This window comes from Orcinus orca, chromosome 16, assembly GCF_937001465.1.
Source record: "Orcinus orca chromosome 16, mOrcOrc1.1, whole genome shotgun sequence".
Taxonomy (NCBI): domain Eukaryota; kingdom Metazoa; phylum Chordata; class Mammalia; order Artiodactyla; family Delphinidae; genus Orcinus; species Orcinus orca.
The window spans coordinates 71,182,925-71,204,035 of NC_064574.1; the positions used below are offsets into that span (position 1 = coordinate 71,182,925).

Here is a 21,111-nt window from a genome sequence, read left to right on the forward strand (position 1 = left end):
GAGCAGCCCCCGCTCACCGCAACTAGAGAAAGCCCGTGCACAGCAACAAAGACCCAACACCGCCAAAAATAAATAAAATAAATAAATGTTTAAAATAAATAAATAATAAAATAAAATTAATAAATTCAAGTAGACGGAGAGACCTCAAGAGCACTGTGCTCAGTGAAAAAAATCAATGTCTAAAGGTTACGGCCTGCAGATTACATTTACACCACTCTCAAAATGACAAAACTGTAGAGATGGAGAACAGATTAGTGGTTGCTAGGAGAGAGGGAGGAGGGCTACAAATACAAAGAGTATTAGGAAAAATATACTCAGGCATGAGTTAGATCTTCAGCGGTGATGGGACAGCTCTGTACCTTGACTGTGGTGGAAGTTACATCAATCAATACATGGAATAAACTGCATAGAGCCATACACACACATGAATGCAGGTCAAAAAATGGTGAAAACTGAATAAGGTCTGTAGTCTAGTCAACAAATGCCATGTACTAATGTCAATTTCCTGGTTTTGATATTGCACACAGCTATGTAAGGTGTCACCGTTGGGGGAATCTGGGTGAAGGGTACAACAGGAATCCTTGCACTCATTTTGCAACTTCCTGTAAGTATATAAAGTATATAAATATTTCAGAAAGTTTTTTTAATACAAAAAATAGTAAATTGATTTTTATTTTAAAACTAGCATGACCCAAAAAATCAGCATCACCACTTTTTTAATAAAAGTACTTATTTTAGATATCTAACCTTATCTTATAGACAAATAGAAACAAAGACATATAGATTGTTAATCATAGTTCAGGGTAGGAGGATTTAGGGGATTTCTTTTTTTGCCCTGTTCTTTGTATTGATACCTTTTGATACTGCTTGATTTTTAATGAGCATACATAATTTTTATACAAATTATCCAACTGTTAATCTAAAAAAAACCCTGATCTATCCCAGGTCTGATTATTAGCCAATTTAAAAACTAATGACTTCCCCCACAACTGCATTTAACTCATAAAATACCTTTACCTTTTCAAGGAGTCTGAGATCAGAGATATTTTTCATTATAACCTTCATATAAAACAGCAGCAGACTGCTCTGATGTAAATTAACTACTGTGTATGCTAAGCCTAATGGGCTTAACTGAACTGAAATACATAAAGAAGCCAAGCAACCTTCCTCTCTGTTGTCCTGTAACGTGGTCCAGCTACCACTTTGTCCTCGAGTCACATTTTTTCTATTCTATCACATTAGAGCATATGCAGAAATATCTATTTTCTCGTTTGTTATCAGTGAACTTTTACCATCTTGCCCTTTCCATTACCAGGTGTAAATTATGCAGCTTTTAAGGTTAGATGACTAAATGTACTGTTTTTCCTGGGACAATATACCCAGTTGGGCTACATTTCAAGTAACGTTTGTCATCAGCAAACTTTTACCATCTTGCCCTTTCTGTTATGAAAGGTAAATTATGCAAGTTTTAAGGCTAGCTGGCTAGATGTACTGTTTTTCCTGGGACAATATACTCACTTGGGTTACATCTGAAGTAAATATACCTATGTAAATGTGCATAGGCTTAAAAAGAAATCTAGTGCTACAGAAAAAACTTGGGCTGTGCGTTTAGAATCTTGGGTCAGCATCCCATCTCCATCAACTTGCTATGTAACTTTAAACAAGCTACTTATATTACCCTCCCTGAGCCTCGGGGTCCTCATCTTCCTCAACTGTAAAATAGGAACAGACAGTAATACCTACCTTGCAGGGTGGCTGTAAGATGAAATGAGGTACTGTCTGTAGTATACATGAGGGCCCCTAAACAACGGCTAACACAGAGTGTTGAAACACTCACAGACCTTTTTTCTCCCTCTGAGCCCCAGCTTCCTTCCCTTCCCATTAGCCTCTTTCACCTCCCTCACTTCTCTCTGCCTTGTGGGTTTCCTCAGGTACATCCACAGCTCTCACCTCACCCCACCCCTACTCCCACTTGTTCCCCAGCAGTCCTCCCAGAAGCAATCAGTTTTTGGAGCCTCACAGGAAGTGTACCATCTGCACAGCATTTGTTCTAACAATTCCTCTTGCTTACCTGCTCCCCACCTCCACCTGCCCAGGGCAAAAATGCTGCTATCTGAGCTTGCTGGCTGCATGGCTTTTGGAAAAACAGGGTTTTACTATATTCATACTCTATTTCAAGCTTACTATACTCTCTAAATGCTGCTACTATCATTTACTAACCTCAAGGGCCTACCTTGACCTTCTTGGATTTGTTTTCACACCTCTTTTTTTGGGGGGAGGCGGGGGGGGGGGCGCATCACACAGCTTGTGGGATCTTAGTTCCCCAAACAGGGATCGAACCCAGGTCCTTGGCAGCAAACGCAGCGTCCTAACCACTGGACCACCAGGGAATTCCCATCACACCTGACCCTTTCAATTACCTAAATATCTGTTGAATGCTTACGGGGCACTGGAAATGTAAAGAAGACTGAGATTCATTCTGATATGGGCTCATAAAGAGAAAGAACTAACCCTCTCCACTCCCAGGCTTGGAGGGGGAGAAAAGGAGAGGAAGCCAAGGAAAGGATGGAGGAGGTTCACATTTTGCTCTTCAAACTTCTGAGTTATTTGACACTTACTACAAGAATGTAGCCTTGTAATTCTTATATAATAAAAACAAATAAATCAAAATAATAAAAGCAAAAAAAAAAGAACACCTAACTATAATCAAAGATGAGAAATGTTAAACTAGTGGCTGGAAAGCCTCAAAGAGGTAGGTAAGGTCTCAAAAAGAAGAAAAGGACATTCAAGCAGAGGGAACAGCACTGAACAAAGGCAGAGACGTACGAAAGCGTACTCGGTGTTCTGGGAATGACAAGTGGCTTGCTGTGGCTAGAGAACAAGATATAATTTGAGAAGTTTTGAAATGATATATCGAGTGAATCACTTTAAGCATTTAATAAATCATCTTCTCCTAACTGAGAGGAGTAAAAGAGAAATTATGAAAATCCAGGACCCATGTGCTTTCCACTACTCTGCCGTGATAAAAACTTGGTCTCTGGCAACACTGGGGACCCTCTGCTCAAAATAATTTGGGGTCAAGCGACATGACCACATCTGAGTTCCATGTGGTAGCTCTGGCAGGAATACAGAAAGAAGATGGACTGGTGGAGGAAGAACCTGGAAGCTGTCAAGACACCACCCATGAAAGCAAGAGATGACAATGGCCTGACCAAAATGGAGGGAATGGAGGGAAAGCCCGAGGTCAGGACACAAATGAGTTAGCTGCAGCATCAACAGGCCTACAAGTGGAGGACTGATGGCAAAAAGGACGTTAAATATGACTCAGGTTTATCACTTGAGTGTCCAGTGAATAAGATCATTAAGAGAACTAGGGCATGGGGGAGGAGGCGCTAACCTAAGGGGAAGATGACGGATTTGGTTTAGTCATGTTTAATTTGATGTCTACAGGACACTCCGGTGGATATCCAAGGCTGGAGAGGGTGGTTGAGTTCTCATTGGTACACAGGCCATAGCTGAAGCCATAAGAAAGAAGATCAAGGGAGACTGAACCAAGAGTTATATCATGGAAGCCAAGGGAACCAAGAAAAAGTGTTTCGGGGGGGGAGAAAAAAGGACCAGTGTTTGCCAACAGCCAAAAGATGGCATAAGGACTGAAAAGAGGCTATTTATGCATTCATTGTACTACGCCAACTTATGTAAGGAACTTGAGCATCTATAGATTTTGGTATATGCAGGGGCTCCTGGAACCAAGCCCCCGTGGATACCAACGGATGACTGTATATACTGGAGTCAGCACACAGTGGTCGTTGGTGATCTTGAAAAGTAGTGAAGACAAACAATCAGTCTGCAGTGGGTTGCACAACCAACCACTGGTTGAGAGGAAAAGGGAGGATGAAAAAGAAGCAGAAAGTAACAGCTACACATTCAGGAATTCCCTCCCTCTTCACCCCAGCTGGTGCAGTCACGTCTCCCTTGACTTGGACACATATGTCAACAATCCAACTACCTGAAAGTTGTCAAGATCCTTGTCCTGCGCAATGCCAATTACCTTCATCTCAACACAGCAGCATCTGCCTCCCTACCTACAGAGCCAAATCCCTTATTTTATCGGCACATGGACTGTCTCCTGTCATCTCCCTGTCAGTTTCTTTACCTGTCATCTCTTCCATTCCTTCCAAATCCAACCACCAATTAATTAAAATTTCCTACTATTCCCAATCACCAGTTCAGAGGCTTCCAAAATCAGCTTGCGCTCCTCCCTTTTCTTCACCCCTTGAATCTGGAATCAGTCAGTTTTAAGTGATGACTCTCTTGGTCAAGTCTTCCTCTCCACTCCTAACTCCAAATCCAAGAACAGGCCTTTATCACATCCACACAGGCATGGTGTCCTATCTGTTTTCCCACACCAATCTAACCTACACACAGTAGATGGATTAATGTTCCTTTAAGGAAAAATCAGCCAAAAAACAAAGCCAAACTCCCTTGGGTAGTACTGGAGGCCCTTCATAACCCAGCCCTTGACTGCTTTTATAAGCTTTCTCCCCAACCACTTCTTCACAAAAATCTCCACCATTGCCAAACCAGTCTATTATAGATCCTTTCATAACACTACACATTTAGTTACACCCTTCTCTTCTGAAATACCCACTCTGTGCAAGTTCTATGTACTCCCTTTCTCTAAAGGTCTTGAACACCCAAGACCTCCACAGCATTCCTAACTACAATGTAACTGTCTACTATGCCAGCAATTGTTCTAGACTCTCGGGATACATCAGTGAACAGAGCAAAGCTTTAGGGAGTTAATATTTTAGCACAAAGAGATAACAAAAAATAGATTTCATAAATAACATTAACCACGTAAAATGTTTAAAAGTGTAAATGCTACAAAAAGTAAAGCAGGATGTGAAGGACTGGGAGTTCTGAGATGGGGTTACAATTTTAAACAGGGTGGTAAGGACTGGCCTCACCGGGAAGATGCCTCTTGAGAAGGCCTCAAGGAGGTCACGCTAGTCATATAGACATCTAGAGGAAAGTGCAGTCCAAGCAATGGCAACAGCCAGGCCAAAGCCCGGAGGCAGGCACACACCTGGAGCATCTGAAGGACAGCAAGGAGGCCAGAGTAGCTGAACAGAGTGAGCCAAGGGGAGAGTAGCAGGAGATGGGTTCAGAGTGTAACCATGGGCCAGAATATGGAGGGCACAGTAGGCCACGGAGGCGCACGTGGGCCACTGTGGCCTTCGCTCTAAGTGAGATGAGGAGCCATGGGAACAAAACAAAGACATGATCTGCCTTAGACTTTTCAAAGGATCACTGAGGCTACTGTGTTAAAACAGTCTATCATGGGACAAGGTCAGAAGCTAGGAGAACAGTTAGGAGGCAACTGCAGTAATTCAGGCAAGAGATGATGAAGGCCTAAACTAGAGAGACAGCAGTGGAGGGAACAAGAAGTGATAAAATCCTGGCTACATTTCCAAGGTAGAAAACAATCAGCCTTCCTGATACGGACCAGATGTGGGATATGAGAGAAAGAAAGGTCAAGGATGACTCCAAGTTTCTGCCACAAGCAACTAGAAGGATGGAGCTGCCCCCAACTGAGAAAGAGAAGACTGTGGGTAGACAAGAATTAAGGGGAAAGTCGGGAGTTGGGTTTTAGACAGGGTACACTTGACATGCCTGACAAACAAGCTTGCATGTCAAGTAGGCATCTGGATACATGAGAACTGCGGCTCAGGAGGGAGGTCTGGCCTGGGAGCTAACTAGGTCTGAGGCCTAGAGCACTCCAGCTGTTCAAAGATCAGTGCGATGAGGAAGAAATATCCAGTAAGATGGCGGAAAACCAAAAGCACATTTTAGTGTCCTGGAGGCCAGGTGAAGAAAGACTTTAACAGAAGGGGGAGTGTTCAACATGTCCAATGCTACGGACAGACTGACTAAGATGAGAACTAACCCCTGCGTTCAACAGCAGCGGGGTGGGACCTTGACAAGTGAGCTTGGGAGAGAATGGAAGGTGAGGAATCAAAGACCACTCCTTCCTGGAGTTCTGCTGCACAGAGGAACAAGGAAATGGGGCAGCAGCTGGCCAGGAAAGTAGGAATAAAGGTATTCACGATGAGAAAAAATAGCATGTTTGTGTACTGTGCGTATAAATGCACATAAAGCCCTACAAAGTCCTAAGTACTCAACAAATGCTAATTCCTTCTTTCACTTCCACCCCTGACACCTATTACTTTCTATTATCTTTATTGATACATATCTAATCTTTGTAACTATCTGCAAACTTTCAATTAGAAGGCCCTTTTTTCCCCCGCGTGTCCAGCTGTCAAACTCTTCCTAACCCTTCAAGACTCAAATATTCCTCCTGGGAAATCTTCCCTGTTCCCTGTCCTCAGGAATGCCACCTTCGTATCAATGCATTCTTCTACTATGGTCACCCTTAACACAGCCTCTCATAATTACCAGAATATATGTCCCATTTCCTCATTAAACTGACCTCTAGAGGGCAGGGACAATACTATCCCTCCTGGGGTGAAAGTGTAACAGTTGAGAGCACTGACTCTTGAGCCAGACTGCCTGGCTCTGAATGCCAGTTCTGCCACTTGGTTGTAGTGTGAGCTTGAGAAGCTGCCTAACCATTCTGGGCCTTGAATGTTCTCATCTATAAAATGGGAAATAAGAACTTCCCTGGTGGCGCAGTGGTTAAGAATCTGCCTGCCAATGCAGGGGACACGGGTTCGAGCCCTGGTCCGGGAAGATTCCACGTGCCGCGGAGCAACTAAGTCTGTGCACCACAACTACGGAGCCTGCGCTCTAGAGCCCGAGAACCACAACTACTGAAGCCCGCGCACCTAGAGCCCGTGCTCTGCAACAAGAGAAGCCACCGCAATGAGAAGCCCGTGCACAGCAAGGAAGAGTAGCCCCCGCTTGCCGCAACTAGAGAAAGACTGAGTGCAGCTATGATGATCCAATGCAGCCAAAGATAAAGAAAAAAAAAAAAAAGAAAAGAAAAGAAAATGGAAAATAACAATAGCCTCTGCCTCCTGGAATTGTTTGAAAGAGTAAATGAGTTAACATATGTAAACTCATTAGCCTGGCATATGCTAAGCCCTATAAATACAGACTCCTTAACATATTGTATCCACCGCACCTGGGATTTTAAGCTTGATGAGGGAAGTCAATAAACAAATGAATAAACTGAGGTACTCAAAAGCTGGCCTACCATACAGAATTACTTCTCTGTACCACATTAATAGTGCTTTTGGGGTCTGCTTAGCAGGTAATTTTATCATTTGAACCATGTCATCTACTAATTTTTTCACAAGCTGTTCAAGTCATTTCTGGATATTTACTTGTCTCCCAGACAACCTCTAATGCCATGACTGCCACAGAGCCCCTCTGAGAACTGCTGAACCTTTCCCTGCCATCTCCCTCCACCGCCACAGCTTCTTCACGCCTCCCGCCCCGGTGCACAATCCAACACAGTTGCTGAACTAACAGAAGACACACCAACTGAGTGGCCAAATTTAAGGTCTGATTTTCCCTCCATTACAGGGACCATTCATGGAACATGACAGTCAAAAATAAGAAGGTAGGGCTTCCCTGGTGGCTCCATGGTTAAGAATCCGCCTGCCAATGCAGGGGACACGGGTCTGAGCCCTGCCAGGAAGATCCCAACATATCGCGGAGCAACTAAGCCCATGCGCCACAGCTACTGAGGCCCGCGCACCTAGAGCCCGTGCTCCCCAACAAGAGAAGCCACGGCAATGAAAGCCCGCACACTGCAAAGAAGAGTTGCCCCTGCTCGCCGCAACTAGAGAAAGCCCACGCGCAGCAACGAAGACCCAACACAGCCAAAAATAAAATAATTAAAAAGAAAAATGAGAAGGCAGACTTCCCTGCTGGTCCAGTGGTTAAGACTCAGCACTTCCACTGCAGGGGGCACAGGTTCGATCCCTGGTGGGGAACTAAGAGCCCACATGCCTCGCGGCACAGCCAAACATAACAAAAATACAGAGTTCAAAAATGAGAAGACTTTGTAACCAAAGCAATCTTCTAAGCAACTAAAAAAGAAAAAAAATGCTAATTTAAGTAAGGGTTCAATTTTGCACAAAATTTCCACAATAAGCAAAGCTCATTTGATATTAAGTAACAACTTTTCAGAGAAGTAGTGGGAACCTCTAAGATGTTACATCACTTGAGAACTCATGGGAATTCAACCCAAAATGATGATTTAATCCAATGTAGTTAGAGTTTAACTGTTCTAGGAATTCTGTACTGCAACTACAAATTTTTTTTAACTAGCTCTAAATTTGCAGGTCAAAATCCCTCCTCCTAGAGGGACAGTTTAAAGGAAATTCCCATGCTCCCCAGCCCTCATCACTATCTCAGAACCAAATAAAATATAGTTGGATAACATTCCCAACCAACTTCCACATGAGGAAGCACCTGTACCTCAAGGAGCACAGGCTTTGGAGAAGAGCACCTTGGACCCAAATGCCAGCTCCACCACTTGTTAAACAGGTATCCTACACCAGGTCTGTTCATCTCCTCCTCTGGTTAGTAACGGCAATAAGGTAACCAACCTACCAGTGTTGGTGTGCTTAACTGATACTGAGTGACTGAAAGAAAAACCAAATAAATGAAAAACAGCTAGCTTAGTATAGATACTTAAATGGTAGTTCTATCATATTACACCATTTTCATCTTAATAGAGAGTTGAAGTTTTAAAAAGAAGATATTACAAAGGCCCATACTTACTTGCCAACTCTTTAAACGCTTTTTAAAGTAAAAATGTTAAGTCAGTAAGAAATGGAGAAAAGTTCCTGGAATAAAGAACTGTGATCCCAGGCAAAAGACCCTCCTCTGGGAAGACACAGATCAGGCAATGGCTTCCTTGCAACCAGGGACAAGGCCTGCCCCATCCACACCCCTGAACCTGGGACACCTATAGGAGATGAACCCCTGGTGTCAGTTCTGCAAAAAGGATGTAATTTGACAGTCCTATTCACCTTAATCCGCTGTGGTCACCCACTGTATGCTAAAATAAGTGAGGGGTAGGTTATAGAAAACTTGACTCAAAACTTACCTCAGAAAAAATTGTAAATGGTAATCATGAAGTCAACTACTACTACTTTACAATTAATTGCTCAAAGGTGGTCATTTTCATAACACTCTCCTGACTGCCAATTAAAATGGAACCTGAATACAAGAGTACTTGGCCAGCTTAAATCAATAAACAATAAAATTCTGTCCAAAGGTTCTAAAGCAATGTTGTCAGCTACCCGAGGGGAGGTACGTGTCTATCTTGTTTAGCTGACATTTGCTAGAGCCTCGAATATAGTGGCTACTTAAAATTCATTAAAAGATTTGTACATCCATGTTCACAGCAGCATTACTCACAACAGCCAAAAGGTGGAAGTAATCCAAGTGTCCATCAACAGATGATCGGATAAACAAAATGTGGTCTACACACACAATGGAATATTATTCAGTCTTAAAAAGGAAGGAAATCCTGACAGATGCTACAACACGGATGAACCTCGCAGACATTATGCTAAGTGAAATAAGCCAGTCACAAAAAGACAAAAACTGTGCAATTCCATTTATATGAGGGACCTAGAGTAGTTAAATGCATAGAGACAGAAACTAGAATAGTGGTCACTAGGGGACAGGGAAGGGAATGAGAGTTACTGTTTAATGGGTACAGTTTCAGTTTTACAAGATGAAAACAGTTCTGGGGATGGACGCACACTGTGAATGTACTTTAATGCTACTGAACTATACACTTAAAAATGGTTAAAATGGTAAATATTATGTTACATATATTTTACCACTATTAAAAAAAATTCATTGAAAGAATCAATGAAGGATTACTGAATACTACTTTCATCGTTCACTAAATATTGTACCTCATACCTTTAGATTATTCATTAGAAAATCCCTGTCTCCACATTTTATAGCTGAGGAAACTGGGACTCAGAGAGCTTAACGGATCTGCCACTATCCTACATACAGTATCTATTATACAGTGCTGCTTGGCATTAATGGTGCATTTTATCTGACTGGTTGTAAGCCCCACGAAGGCAAGGGCTATGCCTTAGGTCTTCTTTCTCCGCCCAGAACCTAACACATAACCCACAGGCCCCTTGAAACTTCTGAAAACCCCACTGGCCTGAACAGTTATATTACAGATGTAATCCCCCCCTGCATCCCCTTCTCTACTAGACCACTAGTGTGGAAGACGTAAAATGGGCAACCTTAAGAACACTTATGTAACTGGAAGTGGTCAAACACAGGCCAGGCAACCACCCCAGTGGGCTTACTATGTTCCAAAAGCTGGGGCAGATAAAAGTTCAAACAATTTCATCTTTGAGAGAACTGAGTCTACTGCAATAGACAATTACAATAACAATAAGACAAATGCTTAAAAACAGATGTGACCGCACAAACCTAAGGAAGTACTGACAGTGCCTTTGGGTCTGGAAAATGTGGAATGTTATCTTCAGAAGTGGCTTCTGAACTAGATCTAGAAAGATGAAGAGTTCTCCAGGCACTACCAGGGAAAAGGCCAGAGCATGTAGCAGAAAGAAAGGCAGAACGGGTGTCAAAAGAATAGGCCAATTCCTGACTTTGATTCCTAGTTCCTATGATCTAGGTAAGTGACCTCTGAAAACCACAAACCCTCTCAGCTGCCCCGTATATAAACCTACAGCAAGACCCCCTCCAGCTCTGTGAAGTGTGTTCTATCAAATAGGAGCTCTGAAATCAAGACTGCCTGGGTTCAAATCTTGCCACTGTTACTTAAGAGTGACCTTGAGCTGGGTAATTAGCTGCTCTGTGCCTCAGTGTCCCCACTTCAGAACACAGGGCTGGTGTGCTAATTAAATAACACACGTCAATCACTTTAGCACAGCGCCTGGCACATAGTAAGCACTCAATAAATAAATGATAGCTACCATCATGATGAGCTGCTACAATGTAAGAGAGGCAAACACCAGATGCAAGGGTTGCGTCCGCTCGGCGTCCAGGTCCCTCCCAGTTCTGAGCGATCCCGAGGGGGAGGGGGGATGGGAGCTCAGAGCCCGGCTGCAAACCCTGCACGCATGTGTCACTGTCGGGCTCGGCACGCGCCTCTCCCCGCCCCGGGGAGAAGCGATGGCTCAGCAGTCCCGGGGCCGCTCCCACCGCTCAGACCCGGCACCCGGGAGAGAAGGGGCTCCGACCCCACTTACCATGCTGGCTGGGGGAGAGGGCGGCTCAGGTGAGCTAGCTCTCGGGCTTCGGACACGTCCCGCTCGCACAGTTCAGGTCATGGTCCCGGCAGGCTCGGGAAGTCCCCCACCCATGCAAAGACAACCGCCTCCCCACCCGGGCCCCGCGGGGACCCTCTACAAAGAGCGCGGCCCCCTGGCCCGCCTCATCGGGGACCCCCGGAACAATTCATCCAGACCCACCCGCCCCTCCGCAAGGAAACTGAAAAAGCAGGAAATGGGGCTCGGAGGCCGGCGAGGAGAGCAGCGGCTCGGGGCCCCCCGCCCGGGCCCGACCCCCAGTGGGAGGCTCCGGGCCCAGGCAGGGGCTCCCCGGCCCCCGCGTTCAGAAGTGGCGGTGGGCCCGACCCCGAGGCTGAAGGGGCGGACGCTGAATGGGCCTCGGCGGCGCAGCCCGAGCGGCCGGCTCAGGGGAAAGGCCCGAGGGCCCGAGCTATCCTTGCCGCCTCAGCCCACACGGCCGCCGCCGCCGCCGCCCCCCGGAGCATCCCTGCGCAAGCCCGCTCCAGTGCTGCCCGCTCGCGCCGCGCGGCCGCCCCCAACCAACAGCCCCAACGCGCCGGAAGTGGCGAGTGCCCGGCGCGGCCCCACGGCGCGGCCGCCGGGCTGCGGCGCTGGAACCGGACCAATCCGGAATCGAGCGGGCGGAGGCCGGGGGGGTGCGGGGCGGGGCCGCACCTGACGGCTCCCTCTGGCACCGCCCCCATTCGGCCCCGCCCCGCGCCCGGCGCCCTCCGCCAGTCCACGCGGGCCGGCGGCCATGTTGGTAAAGGGTACCGGACCTGCCACCTTGGTAAAGTGTCGATTTCTCTTTCGTTTCCTGCGCTCATTCATTCCCCATATCTTCATGGAGCGCCTTCTGCGTGCCCAGTACCCGGCTAGAAGTCGGCGGCACACAGCCTCTGCCCTTGTGGAACTTACATCCATTCAGCCCACACATTTTAGCCCTGCCGTGGACCTGGCGCCGCTGTGGGTGCTAGGACTAGTGTAGTAAACAAGACTACTGTAGTCTCTGCCCTCAAGGAGGCAGATAAGCAGCAAGTAGAGAGCAAGTGAATAAATTAATCGTAAGAAACGAGGAGTGCTGTGAGTGAAATGAACGCAACAAACACGCAGGGTCCCGAGATAGAAAATGGAAGGGAGGGATGGAAATGTAAACTGAGGCCTGAAGGATAAAGTCAGTAGCGGGAAGTGTGATCAAAGTCGAAGGAACAGCAACTGCAGAGGATCTCAGAGGGCAAAGATGCGTTGGGTTCCTGTTCCTTTCCTCCAACCACTTTACTTGTGAAAGTGCTGAGTTTAAGTAGAAGCAAGAAACAATCCCAGGCAGCAGAGGTGCTGCTAGCGTGCATAGGCTGGATAGCAAATCTGTATAGTGGCTTTCAAACTCTGGCATGAACCAGAATCACCTGGAGGGACTGTTAAAACACTGATTGCCGTTCCCCACTCCTAGAGCTTCTAATCAGTAGAAGCTCATGATTTACACTTCTAACAAGTTCCCAGGTGATGCTTGTGCTGCAGGATCACCCTTGGAGAACTGCTGATATAACTCATGGCTACAGAAAGCAACCGCTTTCGTTTATTCTTTCATCAAATATTGTTGCCCACTAAGTGACAACCACTGTTCCAAGGATTCAGTGCTGAGCAAAACAGACACACTTGGGCCCTTATGGAATAGAGAAACAAATTATTTTAAAAGTATTACAAAATAAGTCGGGCTTCCCTGGTGGTGCAATGGTTAAGAATCCGCCTGCCAATGCAGGGGACAAGGGTTCAAGCCCCCGTCCGGAAAGTTCCCACATGCCGCGGAGCAAAGAAGCCCCTGCGCCACAACTATTGAGCCTGCACTCTACAGCTCGCGAGCCACAACTACGGAAGCCCACGTGCCTAGAGCGCATGCTCCGCAACAAGAGAGCCACCGCAATGAGAAGCCCAGGCACCGCAACGAAGAGTAGACCCTGCTCGCCGCAACTAGAGAAAGCCCGCGCGCAGCAACAAAGACCCAACACAGCCAAAAATAAATAAATAAAATTAATTAATTAATTAAAAAAATAATAATAAGTCATCACTTACAATTGTAATAAGAGCATTAAAGTAAAATACAAACCACTTGAGAGTTAATAGCCAAGGGATATAAGCTAATCTTGGGGGTTGGGATGGAGAGGCAGTCAGGAAGTGACTTTTATTTAGCTGTGGCCTGGAAGACATGTTGTAGTTTGCTAGGCAAAGAGAGGGGACATAGAATCTCCTAGGCAGCATAAACTGCATGTACAAGAGAAGCCATCTCAGAAGATAAACAGGGACTTCCCTGGTGGCCCAGTGGTTAAGACTCCGGAGAGTGCCACAACTAAGAACGGGTGCAGCCAAATAAATATATATATATTTTTAAAGAAGATAAACAGATGAATCAGGATCCATGCCAAGTGACTTGGCCTTTCTTGGCTCAGTTTAGTGAGATGAGCAAAGGCTTTAGGATGAGACAGATTTGAAGCGGGAAACCCCACTCTTACTGCTAGCTGAGATACATTGAGCAAGTCTTAATTTTCTCACCGTGTGATTGGATTAAATAACAGAAAGTCAACCCACCCTCAATAAGAGGTATGCCTTTGGCTCGCATAACTCCCATGACTGGACAACCAGAAATAAGTCAGCTTCAGGCTGGGAGTGATGGGAGCCCTGGATCCATTCCTCTAGGATTTTCTTGGCTCTGCAATCCTCCATGTATCAGCCTTGTCCTCAAGATGGCTGCCAGGGCCAGCCAGGGCCACAAAATTACCTGTTCACATCCAGCAAGAGAGAGCACCTTTTCTCATGTCCTATCTCATGGCAGTAAGCTTTATCCTACCGGTCCTAATTGACCCAGGCCTGCCCATCCCTGAACTAGCCATGTGGAGGAAGATGGAATTGCTATAATTGACTTAAAGAATCCTCCCCTTGGGCTGATTTCAATTCCCCAGAATAAAGTGGATTTGTTGGAGCCACCACACGTCCATCATCCCTCCATTGCCAGGCTAGAGTGAAGATTAAATTTAATGTACACAAAACATCTAGCACATAAGGCATGCAATAAATCACAGCTATTATTAATTTTACTCCAGGGATTTTGTCCAAGTCAACTAAATAACATTCTGTTATTAATATTAATCTCAGGCCTGTCTATTCCAAAAAAAGATTTAAGACTGCTATTACTTTTTGTTGGCACTGCAGGGATGGCCCCCATCCATCTCCTCCTGACCATTCCTATTGCTACTGCCTTGGTCTCATTCATTCAGTTATTTGTTCAACATTCAATGAGTTAGTATTAACTTTCTGCCAGACCTTTTGCAAAACCTAAGAGTTCCAAAATGAATAAGATTCAGGCAAATTGTTCACTGCCTCATGGTGGAAACAGCCACCCAAAATTACAGTATAGTGTGAGAGGTGCTATAACAGAGGTGTGTACAAGCCTTCTAGCTATGGCAGGGGGAGTAGTTGGGAGGCTAAACAGAAATTGTAACGTTTTAGTTGGGTCTTGCTGGATAAATAGAAGTTCACCTGACTGCTGCAGTGTCCCCAACTCCTCTTCCCACTCCAAGCTGTCTTGTACTGTGCCAAGACTCTTTCCACTGCAAGTGACAAAGTTGGGACTCTAGAGTTGGAATTCTAACTATCATATGGAAAAAAGGGACTATATTGTCTCAGGGAGAGATCCAAATGGTCGCTTGGATTTTAGACATGGCTGGATTCTGGATCTGAAGTGATGTCATAGAACTCAGTTTTTCTCCATTTCTTGGTTCTGCTTCCTTGGTTCTGGCGGTCCACATGGTGGGCCCTACATACTCAGGCTTTATCTTCTCCCAGGTTGAAGCCTGGTAGAGAAGAGAGTATACCTCTCCTAGAAATGTTCCAGGAATATAATCCCATTGGCTTTCATTGGATCGCTCCTGAACCAATCACTGCAACCAGGGGGAATATGATGCTCTGATTGGCTGGACCTTGGTCACATGCTCCATCCCAAGCTCCACAATAGCTCTTTCAATGGCCAAGATCTCTCTGAGCCCCACCACAATTCTGCCAGGCTGTTAGAACCTGGAGAATTCTCCCATTTTGCAGATGAAGAAACATGTTAGTTTCTCAAAAGACATAGGTGTTAGCAGTAGCACTCAATATGGACTTAATGAAAGAAGGGAAAAAAGGGTGAGTGTCTGGCACCCTCTATAGGTGATGGGAACACACTCTCTTTAACCTGTCATTCAAGGCCTTTGACAGTCTTTGAAACTCTGTAACCAGAGTCTCTGGGTTGAGTCTTTACTCTGCCTCTTACTAGCTGTGTGGCCTTGAACAAGTCACTTAAACTCTCTGTACCTCAGTTTCCTCATCCATCAAATGGGAAAAACACCAGTACCTAACTGGCCAGGTAGGTACCTGTGTCAGTCAGGTTCTATCAAGAAACTCTAATTCAGATTTGAAGAATTGACAAAGGGGTGTTTCAAAAGGGGTTTTTGTAGGGAAACCCTACAAAGGATAATGCAATACCCCAGGTCCAGTAACAGCAGGACTACTCGTACCCCATGGCCTAAAGGGGCTAGAGGAGGAATGGTTGCCAGAATCTGGCAAAGGAGAATCATGTGAGAGCAGCTGAAGGAAGCATCCAGCCAAGGTGATCCTGCAGGGAGGAGGCCAGTGGAATAAATACACTGACCTCACTCTCTTCCCTCCCTCTCTCTCCTGCTGCGGCTCCCCTTTGCATAAATCCAACTAGAAGCCAGAGACCAAGGGAGGCTGGTGATACAGTTCAGAGGCCAACCTCCTGGACCCAGGGTTAGGTAGAGAAGGGGAAATGGAAGAGACCCAGCAGAGCACCATGCAGTATTTAGAACTATGTCTGGCATATTAAAAGATTTTCAATCATTTTAGTTATTAATTACTATCTCCATCCTAGTTCCAGTCCTCCTTTCAATCTCCTCTCTCTCACCTAGCTAGAATCCTCATGGCTCCTGGAAAACAGCAGCCTCTTTCATGTCTCTGAGCCTATGCTTAGGTTGTTCAACCTTTTAGAATGACATTTTCCTAATCCCTTTTCCTTCCTTTCAAAATCCTACTCATCCCAAAGACCAAACTCACATGTCTCCTACCAAGTGTCCTCCTCATGTGGCATAAAGGGCAGTTAATAAACAGTCATTAATATGGTATCGGAGAAATATTGTCTGAAGACTTAACTAGTTGTAACATCCACCAGAAATACCCAACAGGAATCATCCATGGGTACAGCATCATGGGGGACAGACCCCTAGTGTCCAGCAATATCTCCCCCTGTTCTCTTCCAAGTACAGGGGAGGATTACATGTCCCTATTCCTTGCAGTTGGGTAGGATGATGCCAACTGAGTGGAAGTGACCCATGTCACTTCTGGGCCAGAGCATTTCCTTGCCTGGGCAATTCCCTTCCATTCTGCTCTCCCCTGCCATAGTAAACCCTGAGGCACCATGTTGAAATTGTGGTACCATGAAATGAGTGACTACATGCGACAGAACCCCTTCCAGACCCACACCAGACCAGCAGAACAAGCAATAAATAAATTTTGTGTTTTGAGGCACTGAGATTTTGAGGTAGTTTGTTACTGCAGCATAACCTGGCCTTTCCTGACTGGTACACATGACCATGTGTGCAAAGATGAGCCCCCTCTGAATCATATCTGTCAGTATTCTTAGGCTTATGTAGTCCCCTGCCCTTGAACCTGGGCTGGCCCTGGGAATTCAATTCTGACCAATGAATTGGAGTGGAAGGGAGCATGACTTCCAAAGTTAGATCTTAGAAAGCTTATAGCTTTTACCCAGGTTTCATGGAATATTCCCTCTGGGGCAAGTCAGCCACCATGTAAGAAGTCCAATTATGTAAGAATGCCATGCTGCGAGGAAATTCTGGCTAGCCACATGGAAAGACGGTGGGAAGAAAGAGAGTGTTGCCTGACCAGCTTTCATCCATCACAGCTGGCCCAGGGGAGGCACCAGCCATGTAAGGGAAGAGGCCATCTTGGATGGTTGAGCCCAGTCATGACTTGGGAAGACTCCAGGCCCAGCACCTGTCTGACTACAACTGCATGAAAGGCCCCAAATGAGAACCACCCAGCTAGGCCTGGTCAATCTGCAGAACTGTGACAGATAATAAGTTGTTGTTTTAAGTCATTAGGTTTTGGGAGACAACAATACATGCCCAGAACCTGCAACTATCCATAACCAGAACACTATAGTAAGTGTCTGCCCTTTAAGGGAGCCCATAAGGAGCCATCACAGCTCCTTTCTTGTAGGACTATGAAAAACCAGTTGTCCACAACCCCAGTCAACCACTGGGCAATCCCTTGACAGGAGACCTGGTTAATTGTCTGTTGACTGTGTCCTTAAAAGACAGAAAGTGCCTGAGGCTCACATCATGCAAGATCAAGACCATCCAACCTCAAGACACACCCAGGCCTCCTACAGCTTCACTGAGCCCCCGCAACCTTCAGATCAGAGACCCTCCAGCTCAAGCCCAACCCCCACCTCCACCTTCACCGTTAGCTAGTTGTTGAAATGGATTTCTGTTGACCTGGCAAACTTTGGAAAAATGAAGCAGGGCATATGTATTATTAATGGAAAAAAATCTGTGAAGTTGCAATACCTCAATTCTGAACATTGTGTGTAAGAGTTATTTTTACCTAAGTTATTTCCCAAACAACATCTAAATTTAGGAAATCCATAAATAATTACTTTTTTAATAGCTAACGAAAATGGTGAGGGTAATAAAAGATCATAAATGGTTCCAAAAATATGGTGCCGACAAAAGAGAAGATGAGCCCTGGTCTGTGGACAAATGAATACAAATTGAGTGCAAAATATCTCTATTTTATATGCAGATTAGACCTAATGGGAAAAAATGTAAAATGCAGAAAATTAAAAGGACACCTTATGGGAATTCCCTGGCGGTCCAGTGGTTAGGACTCCAGGCTTTCACTGCCGATGGCATGGGTTTGATTGCTGGTCAGGGAACTAAGATCCCACAGGCTGTGCGGTGCTCTGGCCAAAAAAAAAAAATTTTTTTTTTAATTTTAAAAAGAAAAGGGCAATTTATTATGAAGCAGACAACAAAGAGGAAATAAATCTAGGGCTTTAATGAAGGAAGATATAAAAAGAGAAATTAAGTGATGTAGCTACAATATAATCAAAAGTCTTTTTTTTTAAAGTCTTTTTTTTATAAATTTATTTTTTTAATTTATTTTTGGCTGCGTTAGGTCTTTGTTGCTGCGCGCGGGCTTTCTCTAGTTGCGGTGAGCAGGGGCTACTCTCTTGTGGTGCGCGGGCTTCTCACAGCAGTGGCTTCTCTTGTTGCAGAGCACAGGCTCTAGGTACGCGGGCTTCAGTGGTTGTAGCACGTGGGCTTCAGCAGTAGTGGCACGCGGGCTCCGTAATTGTGGCTCGCAAGCTCTAGAGTGCAGGCTCAGTAGTTGTGGTGCACAGGCTTAGTTGCTCTGTGGCATGTGGGATCGTCCCAGACCAGGGCTTGAACCTGTGTCCCCTGCATTGGCAGGCGGATTCTTAACCACTGCACCACCAGGGAAGTCCCTGTAATCAAAAGTCTTATATTCAGGTGTAACCCAGGTGTCAGCTGTGTCTTTGTCCTCTGGCTCCTGTGTGCTCTGCTTTTTGCCTTACATCAACCTGGATGCAAAACCCAAAACATCTTCAAATTTCCCAAAACAATTGACTCACACCAAAGCAGTGTTTCCAATGGGGTGCGACTGGCCGTGTGTGAGAAACATCTCACCAGTTAGTATGATCCTGGCCACCGAGACAGTAATGACCATGCCCTCACCCCCAGCAGCCATTGTGGCCAGTAAAAACAGCCCACGTGTTTCTAATGCTGCTGGGGCAGCGCCATCCTCAACAGAGTAACCGTGCACCAAAGCAACAAGGACCCATCTTTCCTAAAGATTTCATAAGGATACAGAAGAGGAAACTTACATCACATACCCCATTGCAAACAACCTAAAACCTTCATTCACACTCTGCTTTTTTCTACAATCCTTCATCAGCAAAACTGCTACTGGCTCATTTTTTCTTTAGCCCATCATCTCTCATAGTGCCTGGCAGTCTAGTTCATTTCTCTCCCTGCAGAATTTCATTCCAAATCTCAAGTTTCTCTCCTCACTATTATACAGAGAGGAGACTTATCATTGCCCTGGATGCTACCCCATATTTGCATATGCACACTCATCATTTGCTCAGCAAAGCAAAGGGCCCTCATGTCAACAGAACTTGCCCTCCTTAAAAGGTGGTTTAGCCACCATCTCTGGTTACCTGAACACATCTTGAAATCTTACCACAAGCGTCATATCATCTGTGTTTGCTCTGGAATGTTCTGATGAAGGAAGTTGTTTCCATCTTGTTACACTGGAAGAACATAAATGACGCAGGGGACTCCTATTTTTTTCCTGTCCCTTCTTCTGATAACCTCAGTTTTGCTCAGAAGGTACCTCTCCTCCACTCTCAGTGTTTAAAGTTTGGATGGACTGACTCCATGTCAGGATTAAGCATGTGACCCAAGATAATATGTTTTCCATTCTTTTACTAACAAAATCAATACTGTAAAAAGTAATCTTGGGGACTTCCCTGGTGGTCCAGTGGTTAAGAATCCGCCTTCCAACGCAGGGCACACGGGTTAGATCCCCGGCCTGGGAACTAAGATCCCACATGCCACGGGGCAACTAAGCCCGTGCGCCACAACTAGAGAGAAGCCCGCGAGCCGAAACCAAGAGCCCGCACGCACCGCAACAAAAGATCCCGTGTGCCACAACTAAGACCCGACACAGCCAAAATAAATAAATAACTAAATAATAAAAACCTTGTGCATCTACATACATAAGTATGCCAGAGTGTCATAGAATAAATTCACAAAAGTAGAATTGCTGGGTCAAAAGACGTTTTTGATGGACGGTGCCAAATCACCCTCCAGAGGAGTTGCGTACTGCCCTAAGCTACACAGAGAGTATCTATTTCCACACAGACTGGCCAGCAGGATATATTGTCAAGCTTCTGAATTTTTTTGCCAAACTGAGAGGTGCCATCACAATTTTTTTGTGAACTGTCAATTTATGTACTTTGCCCCTTTTTGCCATTGAATTGTTGGACTCTTGCCAACATTTCTAGGAGTTCTTTATGTAATTAGGAGATAAACTATTTGTGATACTGACTTGCAGGTATTTTCCCCAGATTGTCATGTGTCTTTTGATTTTGCTTATGGTTTTACTTTTCCAAGAAGTTTTAAATTTATTTTTTATACTTGAATTAATCAGTCTTTTATGATTTCTGGATTTTGAGCCATACTTCGCAAAGATGCTACCGTGCCAATGTTTGAAGGAATTTGTCCATGCTTGCTTTCTTTTTTTTTTTTTTTAATATTTATTTATTTATTTGGCTGCGCTGGGTCTTAGTTGCGACACACAAGATCTCCGTTGCTGCGTGCGGGATCTTTAGTTGCGGCAGGCGAACCCTTAGCTGCGCCATGTGGGATCTAGTTCCCTGACCAGGGATTGAACCCCCCCTCCCCCGCATTGGGAACGCGGAATCTTAGCCACTGGACCACCAGGGAAGCCTCTGTCCATGCTTTCTTCAAGTACTTTTATAGCTTTAAAAAGAACACCCAACAACAACAGGTAAATCTCTGATCTGCTTAAGAGTTTATTTTGGTGTACAGTGTGAGGTATGAATCCAAACTGTTGTTTGAGACAGAAGACTCCAAACCCAAACCAGGCACAGACTAAGGTGATTTAGTTCCCAGAGAGAGGCCAGGCCAGTTGCTAGGACCTGATACACAGAATGAAAAATAGT

At 45.3% G+C, this 21,111-nt stretch overlaps 2 protein-coding genes across 3 annotated transcripts in view; both read right to left on the bottom strand.

Moving 5' to 3' along the window:
• Window positions 1–11,822, bottom strand: part of XPO6 (exportin 6) — a 106,764-nt gene extending 94,942 nt beyond the window's left edge. The window contains exon 1 of the mRNA XM_004268606.4: window positions 11,232–11,822. Coding sequence (XP_004268654.2) covers window positions 11,232–11,234 — 3 coding nt within the window. The 5' untranslated portion in view covers window positions 11,235–11,822. The remainder of the gene's footprint in view (window positions 1–11,231) is intronic.
• LAT (linker for activation of T cells) overlaps window positions 1–21,111 on the bottom strand; it is a 237,997-nt gene that overhangs the window by 109,635 nt on the left and 107,251 nt on the right. The gene's annotated exons all lie outside the window — the stretch shown is intronic.